The sequence below is a fragment of the Pomacea canaliculata genome, linkage group LG1, assembly GCF_003073045.1.
Source record: "Pomacea canaliculata isolate SZHN2017 linkage group LG1, ASM307304v1, whole genome shotgun sequence".
NCBI lineage: Eukaryota > Metazoa > Mollusca > Gastropoda > Architaenioglossa > Ampullariidae > Pomacea > Pomacea canaliculata.
The window spans coordinates 1,410,139-1,425,239 of NC_037590.1; the positions used below are offsets into that span (position 1 = coordinate 1,410,139).

General features: G+C 37.8%; 1 protein-coding gene across 1 annotated transcript; it reads left to right on the top strand.

The window, feature by feature from the left end:
* The first annotated feature begins 19 nt into the window (after positions 1–19).
* Positions 20–10,867, top strand: LOC112577059 (arrestin domain-containing protein A-like). Its single transcript, XM_025259974.1, has 12 exons — positions 20–591; positions 889–962; positions 2,251–2,346; positions 2,943–3,005; positions 3,297–3,394; positions 3,669–3,799; positions 4,317–4,413; positions 6,304–6,434; positions 8,267–8,357; positions 8,842–8,937; positions 9,697–9,784; positions 10,248–10,867. Exons 1-12 carry the CDS (start codon positions 530–532, stop codon positions 10,289–10,291), a joined length of 1,071 nt encoding a protein of 356 aa, XP_025115759.1. The 5' UTR covers positions 20–529; the 3' UTR covers positions 10,292–10,867.
* The last annotated feature ends 4,234 nt before the right edge of the window (positions 10,868–15,101 follow it).

Consider the following 15,101-nt stretch of genomic DNA (forward strand, 5'->3'; position numbering starts at 1 on the left):
TAGTTCCTGTCATGCGCTGAAGGCAATGTTCCCAAACTTAAAAAATGTTGCCATATCCATGCTTCCTTGTTTTCGGAGTGCATGCTGAGAGAGGAAGACGATTTAATACTACCAATTTACCTTTCGAAACGTGCTATGTAACTTGTTTGATGACTTGAACATACATCATGGTGCCGTCAAGAGATGTATAAATGAATGAACATGACATTTTTTTTTATTTCGCGCTACTTTCGATTTGTCCTATTTTAGTATCTTTATTCTTGGTATCTGAAGATAATTTCACAAACTGTTATACATCAGTTAACTATTTGATTTCAGCGAAATGGAGATTTTATTGTATAAAACTTCGTCATTTGTTTTTTTCAAAATATTCGATAGATATTGATCGTGCTGCATGAACTTTTAACTCGATAGAGTCGTCTGCTCTAGTGTGAGCAGAACATGCGGCGATCGGACTATGCGTTTTGTGTTGGTTGATTATTTTTAGGGCGACTCAGTGATTTTTACATTAATTTTAAAGTTTTGAAACATGAACCAGCTGTTTATTCGGTCGGACAAAGGGGAGTATCTTCCAGGAGAGTTTGTTTGTGGGTGAGTATAAATTATAATGCATGCCATGGGGTTGACTGATTTCTCTCGTACTTACGTGTGAGTGTGCGAGTGTTTAATTCCCTTCTCATGGTGAAATACACTTAATGTAAAATAATGCTTACGTCTGAGATTACACAGTAGCAATGGCAGGCAGTTGCACACAATGAGTACAAAATTTTCAATTTTTAGTATTTAATTATTTTTTGTTTAACCATTCTTCCAGCTTAATTATAGTCCGCTAAAAGTGCATGTCTATGAGTGATGGAAAAATAGTTCTGTAAACGTTTGTTAAAACAGCGCTGTGTACCTGGACATTAATGCTCCAACAGAAGGCCATGGCGTGCAGGTATCTTTCCAAGGAGAGGAATCAGGTGTGTTGCACCAGATCAGAATCGAAATGTTTAGCCACTGTATTCCAACTTCTAGACAACTGCTAGCCAGTGTTTGATATGTGTGAACCAGATATAATATTAAACAGATTTGAGATACTACAATGTATGAAACGGATCTGTGATACTACAATATGAGATTGATTTTGAGATACTTAAATGAATTAATTTTATATACCATATATATTCCAAACTCCTGAAAATATGAAGCGCATGTAGTAAGTTCCGGAAAAAGGGTAGATCTTTGATTATTTCATGTTTGAAATTTTGTATTTCTATATTGTCAACTTTGCATCATTTGCATATTGTTATATTTCATTGGCACATGCAGATGTCTAAAGGAATGGACAGTTTTGTGATTGGGAGAGTTGAGCTGTTAAGTTTTGGGAGTTTTTTTTGAGTAAAAAACAAAATTTGAAAAATAAAGATATTAATGGGATCTTAGTTATTCTTAACTGGAAAACAGCTCGATGGATGTACTCAGATTGATAGTGAAGGTTCAATCTTCTGAGTGCAAATGTCATCAATCATTGCTTAGTTTTGATCAGTTCCTTTAATAGTGAGAGGAATGAAAGATTCCTCATGGAATACCTGTCGTTTGGGCTCATAGCTACTTTGTTGGTGAGGCCAGTTTAAAGACTGCTAAATTTCTTGTTCACCTTGTCACACTTGGAGACCAGGTCTTGGATTGAATCACTTGCAGAGCATCTGTAAACAGGCCTTGAAGTGGAGGAGCAATAGCAACAGCCAGTGCCCTCAGTTCCTGAAGGAGCGTAGAGCTCTGTAGGTTTTGGCTCTAAGATCCCCACAGGAGACTACTAGGCATGACTCAGTGTGTAGCTTCCAGTTTACTGTAGGTAACTATTAGATTTTAAGCCTGTTGTGCCTTTAGGAGATAATTTCTGGACAATGCACAACAGGCTAAATCTAATGTCTTCTCCAGACAGATGAAGGTAGCTGTCTGATGTCTGAGGTAGTCTTCAATCTGTGAATATGTTTATGCTATTTGGTTGTTGCTGCTTGGTGTTGTGGTTAATTAGTGTGACGTGTGGCTTAATGCCTTTGTCTTTAACACTCTGGATTTACTTACCCTCAGCTGGATGATGGACAGCATGCCCTTTGAGCACAGAGAGTATTATTTGCTTGGGTGGTCACTTAGACTTCAAATGTTTATCATATAATGAACCTATCCTTGGATAAATGAGGTTACTTCTTTTGTTGGTAGCAACTTATTTGACCGCTTATGACATCTAATATTTGTGGCTTTTAGTGTGTTGTGAGTTACAAGTGAATGGACTGAGGACGAACGTGCAGGCTAAACAAGAGTATGTGGATTACTGTCACACTGATCTCTTCACACAAAATGGTGGGTAACATTGAGGCTGAACTGATACATTTAGAATGTTAATGCACGAGGTAAGACTAGTACCTTATTATAATTTTGAAACAGCTTTTCCTGCACATGCAGGTTATGAGAGACATGAATGCACTGTGCTGTTGTAGCTGTGTGTAAATGGTGTTAATGTGCTAATGAATATGACTCAGTGCATCTTGAAACTGAAACTCTCTTATCAAGAGATTTTAAAATAAGATGCTATTTAACTGAGCAGGAAGCACATAGCAGTTGAAGGAGGGGGATTGAACTGACGGCTTATAACCCAAGTAGCAGACTTTCTGCTATACAGCTGTTCAAGGAGTGGGAACGGATTCTCTTTATACTATCAATTATTCTCCCTACTCGTTCCCTTTCCACCAGCCAAGTCACCATCACTATTGATAAAGACCACTGCAATTCCAACGCTCATAGCTTACCTTATCGTCATTTTTCAGCATTGATTTATGTTAGGTCCATCAGCATTTGATATCAGAATATTGGACATTAAATACAGCAAAAGCAAGAGCTGTTTATCTTTGTGCTTGCCATTTACAATTAAAATTATTGCCTTTTTTTTTTTCCATTAGAGCCCTTTGCCTGTGGCAGTTACTGCTTCCCATTCAGATTACGGCTACCACACCAGATTCCAGGTTGTGAGAAACATGGAACTTGTATAATGTATGGTAAAACTGATGAAAAAAAAGGAAGCTCACCATTTCAATATCACTATTCAAGAATGATCCTAGCAAAAAACATATTTGAAATTCACTGTTTCATAAATCAACCCTATAAAATCCAGCATCTGAAAAATGTCTTTATTAAAGAGAATTCTTATTTTGTATTTAAATAATACTGTTTTGCTAATGGACTATATGTGTAGACATTTTTGATTTACTATTTACTAGCCAGGATCCTTATTAATATATTTCCCTTCTTTCCAGGGACTTTTAAGACCACCTGCATTGAAACATCTTTTGCATGGTCAGCCTGTGTGATGTATCAGCTGCATGCTAACATTGCAGGTGCAGAGACTATGAAGGTGAGTTTGAAAATATCTACACAAATTCAGGTCTACAGAACAATTCTGCTTAATTAAATGGTATTAGCAAACACTTTTGTGTTTCAAAGATGAATAGTGGCGGCTGCATCCTCTTACCAGCACACACATACTCAGGTGTGTAGATATGCTATGGTACGTAGATATACCATGTATAGACATGCTGTGTGTGCAAAATTGTGTGAATTTGAATTCAGGTTTGTCCACAAACGTGCATTTACCTGGTGAACCATTTTAGAAGAGAACACAATTTCAGGTTTCACAAGATATTGTGGTGACTGCTGTGACACCAGAGAATCTACGAGACAATCATTTGACAAGAGCACATGAAATTGTTTTTGTGCCATCAAGAAGACTATTTGGTCAGAAGATGCATGTCACACTTAAGTAAGATACAATCTTTGTCAGTTATTAGTAATGATTTTCCATATAGCAGATATTGTTAAACAAAGCGGTCTTTGCCAGGTTGATTAGTAAAGAATTTCTTAAATTTTTTTGTATTCTTTACTGTCTGCCAGTGTATTAATGCAAATTACACAAATGTTATCTTCAATTTCAATTTAAGTAAACGTATTTTATTAGAAAATGTCAGACAATTTCAGCAGTTTTTTAATGCTGAAATTACTCGGCTTTCACTAATATAGTTATTGTAATGCCTTTTCCAGAATCACAAGCAGACACTGCTTGTTATTCTGAAATATTTTGGCAATAATTTCTCCTGTTTTCTGTACATTTTTTCCATCAAAGTGAACCTGATATTACATTTTCATTCAGTAGATGTTACTTGTGTACTGAATATTTCATCTAACCAGCTTTATAGCATTATGGATTTACTAAAATGGTTTGTACACATCTTCATAAACTCCTTTTCTTTCTTTTCTCTTTGATGGCTTTTCTTTAACAGACTGATAAAGAACTTTCTTAAAACTGGAGAAAATTTGCGGCTTCGTATGATTTTCACTCATGGCAATCAGACAGCGATACATGGCTTCTCAATGAAGGTAAGGCCTTAGTGACAAGCAGCTATGTGCATTGGAAGATGAGTATTTATTGAGGGAAATCATACTTGATCTTGAAATTTCATGAAGCATTCTAATTGCTTTGGTGCATTCTGTGAAAGAAATACTTTTCAAGGACTAATGCAATTTTTTGTTTAATAATTAGGTAAAGCTCAGTTACTTTCTACCTAAATAAGGATGACACTTTTGTTCTTGAGATACATGCCTACATGCACAGAAAGAGGACAACAACACAGATGTCAGGATTATACATGGATATATTTATATTGTAAATACTTCAACCAATGGGAGAGTTGGGAACAGATGTTATTTAGGTGTATGTGTGTACAATTTTGACATTTTTTTATCGACCTTAATCTGTGCAGGATTATGTTTATAGGGGTAGAGCTTGAGAACAGTCATTGAGATTTGGTGAAATGGGATCTTGCATAGTATTTAGAAGAAAGAAACTGCCCCTGCTAGTCTTTTTTGATTAATTTGTATAAAACAAAGTGGCTCCAAGATACTAATAGAATAAAGATAAATGTGGGAGAAGCAGACTTGTGAGAAGATAAATAAAAACATGAATAAATAAGTAGTACATGTATATAGAAATAAACCAAGAAATGAAAGAGTCCTCAGATATGTACAAGCTTCATGGGTTGTAAACCAGTGATGTATCCTACCTGAAACTAAGAGATGCTGAATGAAGGAAGAGAATTTTTGTGTACTGACTTAGCAATTCAATAAAACCAAGGACACATTTTTTCAGTGGTCAGTTGTTGGTTTTGTGGAGAGGATCTTGATTGTGGATAGGATTTGGTATTGGGTTTGTGTTAGAGGTAGGGACAACATGGGATTAAGGTACATCAGTGGTTAGTGCATGGCACACTAGCTAGTTTACTATCTGTGTGTGTGTGCAGCATACTTTCCCCAGTTGACCCAGCTGGTGACTAAGAATGGGTTTTTGGGAAAGGAAGGTAGTGAGGGAACAAAACAATAGATTCATGTATAAGTAATAAACATTAAATATTAAAGAAAAGAGGGTAAAATAACCCACCCTCTTCCAGTTAATTACAACACTTGGCATATCAGGCTATTTCTAAAACTAAAACATAACCTCATGCTCTAAAAGCTTTCAGATAAAATATAAAAATGAGGTTAATTATGCAAGTAATAGTCCAGATATGGTATTTATACAACTCTTAAAGTCATAAACCAACAGACTGTTAACATGAAGGTACAGTAGCTGAACAAAATTACACTCTGGACTGTGTATAGCAAATAAAAGGATAGTCTTAAATTTAGGAGCAATGCAACTTAAGGGATCTAGCAATAAGTAAAGTACACCTCTGCTACAGACCTGGCAGGCCTCAAAGAATGACAAATGGAAGGGGACACCATTAACAGTAACTAACCCCTGCAGCTTCACAGAGCAGTGAGCATCCTCCCACACTTACCCTAACTCATTGCCTTCTTCACCCCTTTCATCCCCTTCCCCCATATTCCCCATCCCCTACAATGCCTTTAGGTTGAAGCACTTGTTTCTCTCAAACACAACATTAAGAACAAAGGCATTGGGGGGGAGAAGAGATGAGCTCTACCCTCACAAAATAAGCTATCCCCAAAATAAGTTCGGTCTCCAACACTTAACTTCCAATTGGACTACATTAGCTTCTCTTTTTTGGAAAGTAGTGGGGTTTGGTTTAGGGAAACAGGGAGTGTTCTAGCTATACAAACTGTAGATCTCAGACATTTTTTGGGAGGCTGTAAAAGGGACATTTTAAAGGAAATGTTTGGTTTTGAACTGAGGCTTCAAAAGAATCAGGGATGTCACTGGTATGCAAGTATAGTTACGTAAAAATTCAAGACTTTTCCTTTGTATGTAAACAGCTGCTTCAGACTCTGACACTGACAGTCCCATCAAAATCCAAGATAAAGGAGGTACCAGGTGTGGCCGATAAGAAAGTGACAGTCATAAGAGAAGTTGCTGGTATGATGCCATCAGGAGCCTATAATGTTGGGTATGTCTTTTGGTTATATTAGACTGGTATGTGACATTATGGAACGTCTATTTATAATGTTTAAAAATTAGGTCTACCTTTTGGTGTGTTGTGGCTGATTATCTTGACAGAAATCCTGTATTTTTCATTACACTTTAGTGAATTTATATCACTTTCTTTCTACAAAGACTACCATCTATTTCTCCTTCATGTTTTGGCAATATACCACCCAGATGTTCTAAAGTTTAGAACATTTGTTTAGAATCTAAACAGACCGCTAGTGAATCTGGGGAGCATTGTCAACAAGGCTGGTGGAGTGGATGCTGACATCAAAAGTCGCATCAACAAGGCCAGGCATGCTTTCAACAGCCTACTCCCCATCTGGAACTCCTGAGCATTATCCTTCCACAGTAAGACCCCCATCCTCAACACCAATGTAAAAGCAGTCCTACTGTCTGGTTCTGAAACCTGGAGTGACAACACGGTCATCAACAAGCTCCAGACCCTTACCAACCGATCCCTACACCAAATTCTGGGAATAAGATGGCCTGAAAAGATCTCCAACAGCATCCTTTGGATAAGAACCAACCAGAATTCTACTAGCCAAGACATCAAAAAGCGCAAATGGGGCTGGATGGGACACACCCTGCGCAAACCAGCTGATACCATTACCAGGCAGGAACTGGACTGGAACCTTCAGGGGAAGAGGAGAGTTGGGAAACCAAAGCAGACCTGGAAAAGAACAGTAGAAGGAGAGGCAATGGACGTGGGAACCCCATGGGCCCAACTAAAGGGGGCTGCCCAAAACTGGGTTGACTGGTGAGGTGTTGTTGCGGTCCTATGCTCCACGAGGAGTAACAAGGAATAAACTAAACTAACCCTGATATTCTAGACTCTAGATCTTTTTCAGTCAATCTTTCCTTAGATTTTTCCACGGCAGTCTGAGGGCATAACAGTTAGCGCCTGTCGCCAATACAGCGAGGGTTGCCTGTCTTGGGTTCAACTCTTGTCTCAGTCACGCTGTTCTTTCTCTGCATGTGGCATCTGTTTATAGGCCTGGCTGCCATGCTGTGATATAGCCTTAGTTTCTGGCGCAGCGTAAAACACCAATTCCTTCCCCCTTCCACCTTGGACTCGTCCTAAATCTCCATTTGCATCTCACAATCATCCAAGTTACTTTCAGTCGTGGACTTGTCAAATCATCTTAGAAGGTTATCCTGGATTTACTAACATCTGCACTGATGATGGCACAAGGAGCATGCAATGTTTTGAAGTAGATTAATTTTGTCCCTACAATCCACTCTGTCCACTAGTTTAGGTTACAAGAGGGCTAAATGGTCTTAAATGCTGAGTTCCATGCTCTTCATTTATTTTCCCACTTCAGTTAATTCTCATTCATTTCTGACTCTTCCCTCTGTTTTTCAATCTTTACTTTTTTTTTTTTTTGCTCTTACAGTGAAATATTCCTTTTTTTTTTTAACAAGGGTAGAAATTGTTTTTATCTGAGTACCATGCCAAGGTATTTAAGAGTAATCTGAATCAGTCAGGTATTTATTGGACAGAGCACATTAAAATCACTCAGAAGTGGGCATTAGGAGCTGTGCATTTTTACGCAGAAAAATAACTTAATTTATAATTAGATGATAAACTTTTATGCATTTCAGCAAACACCTGAACTACAGAAGAATGAAGTGTAACATCTAGGAGGGTCTAACAACTTGATTTTCTTTTTCCAAGAATCAATAAATGCAGTGACACAGTTTTCATTATACTTGTCATAAATGGAAGATAATTTTTTCCTGAAAAACTTTTAAACCATGTTTTGTAGGAAGTTTTATCTGAATTTGTTTCAGAAATTGGCATGGTGTGGACAACCTCATGATACCCCTGAAGACTGAACATGGACAAAATATTTTGCCCAGCGTCCATGGAAAGTTTATCAAGGTGCATTTTGATGCCCGCATGTCCTAGAGTTATTCAGATCCCACCTTTTTCTATAAATTCCTTTTATGATAATCTTGGAAGATACAGTGTTCACATGTATACTCCTGTTTGATTTAAGAAATGATTGTTTCTTGATCTGGTTTGATCTTTGTTGTATATGTTCCATTGTGAGAGACATGCATGTTTGAAATATTTTCTCAGAAAATTATGCCAGGACCTATTCAGATCTCTGGTCATTTAAAGGATTCATTTTATGTTAAAAATGTTTACAAGGGCACAATTTTTTTTCTGTAAAGAGAACAAAATATTGTGGAGAAATACTGGTAGCGTTTAGAAGAGCAAAATTCAACAGACTTTTTTTGCTTAAGATTAATAGTCATTTTTAAAAAGTGGCTTAGTTCTTAAGATTGCTTGTAATTTTAAAGGTTACCATTAAAGTTTACTTGCTGACATGCTCTTCGTGCTGATTTTTTTTTTTGCCCAGTGTGAGTACAGCTTGGAGGTGGGTCTTAACATGGGCAAATATGTGAAGACAATCATTTGCCCCATTCCAGGTGTGTTACCAGAGTGCAACACTGAGGTGAGATGAGCAATCTGTTTGCTCAAAGATTCTATAACTGTGTGAAGCTTAGGAACTTCATATGACTGCTTGTGCAAGTTTGTATTAATGAGCATGTATGATTATTCGTGTGTGTATGCATGCACACATACAAAATTAAAATTATGTGCATACATTTTTTGTTCAGATTAAGCCAATAGAACATATAATCTTTCTGTCTTCCATATGTACATGTGTCAGTAATTTTACCGTAAGAATGCATCAGTGTCTACATAGGTCAGTAATGTTACTGTAAATACACATCAGTGTGCACATGTGTTTGTAATTTACTGTAAGCATACATCAGTGTGTGCTTAGGTCAGTAATGTTACTGTAATGTTATATCAGTATGTACATAGGTCAGTAATGTTACTGTAAACATACGTCAATGCATGAGGTGGAGCAGAAACATACAGTTGTAAGTGAAAAAGTTATTTATGTTGCATATCTCAACACAGATTTTGAAATCAATTTACAAACAGCAGATACATTCTTTCACTTATTAAAAGTACTTTGTTACATTGATGTATTCTTACAGTAACAATACTGACACATGTACATTAAGATGATGCAATGAATGTCTGAACTCATAACTTTAACAAGAAACCATTAATACATTTTACATTTTTAATACATTTTATGACTGATGCTTCATGCCAGCATCTCATAGACCTAGCTGATGTTGGATTATTGGCCTGCTTCTTCTGTCACTCAAATTTAACACATTGCTGATGATTACAGTGGCTGTCATGGGAACCTCATCCTTGGTTCCAAAATGCTGAAATTAAATTGGGAACAAGTCCCATCACCCCAACAGAACACATCCTGGGTGAGGAAAGCAACAATTGACTTTTCATATTTGTGTCTTAGTGGCTGAGATATGTTATGTAAAAGGCAAGGTAAATGATCTTAAACAATAAAGCCTGTGATAAGGACCACAACCTTAGTGGGAGACTCTGAAAAGAGCACTGTTTTGTTATTTCATATGCTGCTATTGGACCTTGTCATGGATTGCTAGAACACTGTGTTTTGTCATTGTCATGGATTGTCCCCACTGTGAATGCTGAATGCTCATGCTATACTATAAAGTGTACTAGTATGCCATAGCAATATTATTGATATAAAGATCTGTTTTTAATGATTTTAGGGGTCATATAAAGATGTATTTATGCATTATAACCATATGTAACCTAGAATAACATTTCACTTTTTGCATTTCTGTGGTACTGAAATAAAGAATTATGTATATGCATTACATATTAAATTTAATCCATTTTGTTTTCCTTCCACAGAAAGTGGACCTTTTTCACGTTTGCCCAGATTCCAGGATCTGTAACATTTGGGCACCAGCAGAGATTACCTTAAAACCTATAGGTTGATATAACAGCAAGTTATATGCAATTTGTACAGCAGGAAACTGTAAACCCTCTGCAATGAAGTTAGTCTTTTCAATTTTGAAATGTTGGTACATGAGGAAGATGTAATATGACTGATCTTGAATCTTTATTGTTACACGTTTGTAACTGTTACATGTTTAAATCCAGTGAAACCGTTTGTGTTTTTATTTAAGTAAAGTCACAGCATGTATAAAAGAGGGGAATGTTTAAAGGAGAGAGTACATGACTATTAGTTGTCCACAGACTCATTGTTTTTCCCCAAATGTGCAAGTAGAATGGCAGATTTACAAAGGGATACATGGGAATTTTATTAATAATTCTTGTGCTCTGTTTGTTTTGACTTTATGATCAAATTGTAATATAGTTTTTTCCATGGAAGACATGACATAATGACATATAAAATGAAAGTGAAAATATTGCAGAGAGCATTTTCTTTGTTGACCTGCTAATACTCATCTTCCGATTCTAGGTACAACTTTAACTACTTTCACAATTTAGCTATGAAAGTATATCATTCTGCATCTTTTTTTTTCCTTCTCTTTTGACATTGATAATGGACTTTTAATCCTATTCTTATTTTCAGGCCCGGTTCTACCTATTAGGCGAACTAGGCAATCGCCTAGGGCGCAGCGACCGAGGGGGGCGGAAAAAATGGCCTGCTTTTTTTTTTTTTTTTTTTAATGAATAATTTTAGGGAAAAATGTCATTTTCACAAAATGATATTAGCAGGACACTTTTCCTCTGCTTGTCGACTGACCACCACGCTAGTTTCTCAGTACATGTATGACAGGAAAACCCCATTATCGCATTATCCCAGGGCGCACCTGCAGTGACCACAGCTAACCGGCAGGGAAGAAGAGGGTGGCAGAGGGGCGGGGAAGGGCGGTGTTGGTGGAGGGCACCTTTTCCTCTGCTTGTAGGTTGACTTCACCACCGAGTTTCTCAGTTCATGTAGTGATGTAGTACAGGAAAACCCATTATTACAGGGCCCACTTGAAGTGACCAGCTAACCAGCGGGGAAGAAGAGGGCGGAGAATAGACAACGGAGGGGCGGGTTGGTGGATGGGACTCAGTGCGGACCCCTAAGATGGAGTGGACCGCATTCCACTAATACCAAGCTCACCTTTCTTTCTTCTATCCTACTTTGGAAGAGGTTCCACACTTATGCATTGAAAACACTGCAGCTGACATCAGGGACAACAACACTGACTTGAGCTTGCTACGCGAGTTTCTCTGTGGTAATGACAACAGTTTTATGCTCAATATTGTTTACACTTACCAACTTTAAACCCGAAGGAACTTAGCTAATGTCACCAACGCGTTCTTAGTTAATAAGAGTATTAAAGTCTTTAGCAGACAAACATCAAGGTAGAGCCATTTGAAGTTTATAGCATATCTATTTACTGACACTGATGGCCTATAGTCTTGTACTTACTGTTGTGACTCATGGTCGTGAATATTTAACTTTCTTATTAATTATTAAATTTCTGTTCGTTTGGTGTATTACGCTTAATTTAGTTGTCAATTTGTAATGTTTATTTTAATTATCTAAGAGTGCATCTGTTTGTCTACAGTTTGAATGGCTAGCTTGTTGTTATGCTCCATTGACAGAATATTTGAAATTGGTTATTAAGAGATAATGCGTACTAAGACCTACAGTCTATATACTTCTCTTGTTTTCACCTAACCCTATGCTGGACACCACGCAGTGTTGATCACTGGACTTTGTTTGGGGAGCTGCCCTGACACAATGATTTACAACTTTGCATTGTTAGCGTCCAGAAGACTCTCTCTTGACAGACCTTGCTCCCCGCCCACCTGTGAGGTGTGACTTTGGATGGGAACAAAGTAGCTGCTATCAGGGTGGTCTAGAGGCTGGAAGCTGTGATAGCTTGAGTTTTAGACCACACAGCAAATTAAGACCAGAGCAAGGTACACATTTCTTGTCTCCATCAGTGTGCACTCCATAAAACCTTTTACAGAGTGTTTGAAATCCCGCTACTCATAAGTGTAGGTCTGATTTGGGAGGCATGCAAGCATCCATGTGTGTATGATGCACGCCTGCAATTGAAAAACAGACGTACTTTTTCTTGACAAAAAGTAGTTCTTACTTATAAGTTATTAATCAAATCTGCAGCAAATTCTCGAAAAAGATTTAATTTTAGTAAGCCATTCTTTGACACTTCTGGGTTCTAACGCCTCTGGTCGTAATGAGTTCTTGTAGAAAATCACTTTTCTACTATTTTTAAGCAGCAAACATGTAGTCAGTTCGCTTTTACTTGTTAGTTTGTCTGTGAGGTGAGAAAGAAGAGAACCATTGAAAGCACTTGCCGATGGAGGTGCTATAGGTGGACAGGCCCACAGGTAGCGATAAATCTGTCACAGTTAATGACCAGTCGGATCAGACTAGAAGACTGGACAAAGAAGGTGGTGTGATGTTACTTGATATTTGTCCGTGAGAGAAGAAAGAGATGAGAGAAAGATTGAAAGGACCTAAGTGGGGTGGTGGAGAAGGGTAGAGATAAATCTCTACCACTTTAAAGAAAGTCAGATCACATTACCAGGGCTGGACAGCCAGAGACTGGGGAAGAGGTAGTTGTAACTTTGAACTTAAAACCCACTGGACGATGTGAAAACCTTTTCTGAGCGGCTGTAGACATCTCGTGCTGCTGTTTGAATTGACTTTGTAATCGTCTGTTCGGGTGCTTGGAGCTATCATCCTTCCACAGCTGAGTCAGTAAAGGTTGTGAACTGCTTTTAGCCTGCCAGACTGAACAGTGCTCCTGTCCTACAGCCACTTCATGGGAGTTTGTAAAGATAAGTTCGCATGAATTTTATACTCTGTGACATAGCTGTATATATTTTATTAACACGATTTATGTCTTTCTTTACATTAATTTCATTTCCTTATTTCTTATAGTGCTTATTTTGATTGTGTGGATGCAACGGGTTGCGATAGCGGTGGTGTAACTTTTTGCAAAACTTTTCATTGCACCAACGGGTCCGTGACAGTCTGGTGGTCTTTAGCACATCACAGTCGCGTTGAGTTCTGAGACAGACCGCCGCAATCATTACTGGTGATATTTCAGCCTGGCTTTCTTGTTTGAACTGCGTCCATTGAAGACAGATTTAAACAGATTCAGGAGCACAGTGCATTATTTGGATTTCTTTATGATATCCAAAGCATTTCTGAAAAACCAAGGAAGGACATTCTACTATCTTGCCAGGTCTTGGCAAAGGCACTAATGCACATAGACAGCAAAGACATTGACGCGGAGGAACTCTGTTCTGAATTACAGGCTGTGGCTAGAAGACTTCCCAAGCCTAAAATGAACCCTAAAGAAGAACATTCATAATCCAACATAAGCTATTTGATATTGTGCCGAATGTTGTAGTGTCTCTCAGAAATTTATTGACCCTTCCAATTTCTGTTGCCAGTGCAGAACGGAGTTTCTCAAAATTAAAATTAATTAAAAACTATACGAGATCAACAATGTTGCAAGAGAGACTGACTGGGCTGACCACCATATCTATTGAGCATGACTTGGCAAATGCACTCAATCTGAAGAAACTGATAACTCGTTTTGCACAACAAAAAACAAGGAAAGTGAGGTTTTAAGCATCAATTTCATGAATAGGACTAAATAAATTGCAAAACAAATGATATAACATGGTTCACTTTTTGTGAGGTGGGGGGGGGGCGCAGAATTTTTCTTTCGCCTAGGGCGCAACACAGCCTAGCGCCGGCCCTGCTTATTTTAGTAATATGCTTAATATGATCTGGGCAAGAAGATACAATGTCTTCTGAATGTTTTCCGCTGTGATATTTTCCGCACAATATTTTGTCCTTTTGTGTAATATTATATATCTGTTTTCTTATGAAAATGTTTATCATATGTAAACATTCCAGATAATTTTATCTGAGTATAAATTTCTTCATTGTGATGACATTAATTTAGCTAGCAGTGGCATAGGACGATGGTTGGCTTTGGGGTGGGGGTGGGGCATACTCCATGCTGACAGCGTTCACATTCTTGTCTCCTAAGCATCTTTTTTAAGGGCCCAGCTGCCCCCTTGCCCTCATATTCCCACACCACTGGCTAGTATAAGATGTTAGGTTTGTCTAAAATCTGGTTGGTTCTTGGCTTGTCAACAGAGAATTGTGCTTGAAATGTTTAAGTATTTGCAGTTGTGTTCATCAGCTGGTGCTCTTCATAAATTGGTGTTTTGCATATAAAACATTTTTATACAATGACCTCTTGTGACGTTTTTGATAACAAGGTGGTTTGATGTTTTGATCCGCACAAGCTGTGTTTTAGTTTTTGAAAGAATCTGTTGTTTGATGCTTATGTTTTTCAGGGGTGAAATGAAATTGGAGATATTAAAGATCTATCAGGATGACTCTCCTTTGTTTGATATGCAACTGCTTAATAAAAGTTGACTTGAATGCAGTCATTAACTTATGAATGTGGAACAGGGCTTTTAGTCCTTCAGTATCATATATATTCATGAACACTTATAGGCACGCATACATTTATATATGCATAGAAGTGAGACAAGATTTATACAATTTACTCACCCATGGTATCTTGTAAGAGAGACCTCCAGCACAATGCCCGTGGCGTGGGAAAACAATAAACAAGGGACTCTGTAAAGACATGCTTTCTCAGAGACTACCTCTCAAAATCTTAGAAATGCTCCCACAAAGGTTTCCATCCTTGCAGTCGCACTCCTTTCAAAACTGTGGGA

Bases quoted from the DNA above. Each gene is read 5' to 3' on its own strand.
- LOC112577059 (XM_025259974.1), top strand. From the start codon at position 530: ATGAACCAGCTGTTTATTCGGTCGGACAAAGGGGAGTATCTTCCAGGA. The intron at 3,800-4,316 runs GTAAGATACAAT...TTTCTTTAACAG, and splicing joins AAGATGCATGTCACACTTAA to ACTGATAAAGAACTTTCTTA. The intron at 8,358-8,841 runs GTGCATTTTGAT...TTTTTTGCCCAG, and splicing joins TCCATGGAAAGTTTATCAAG to TGTGAGTACAGCTTGGAGGT.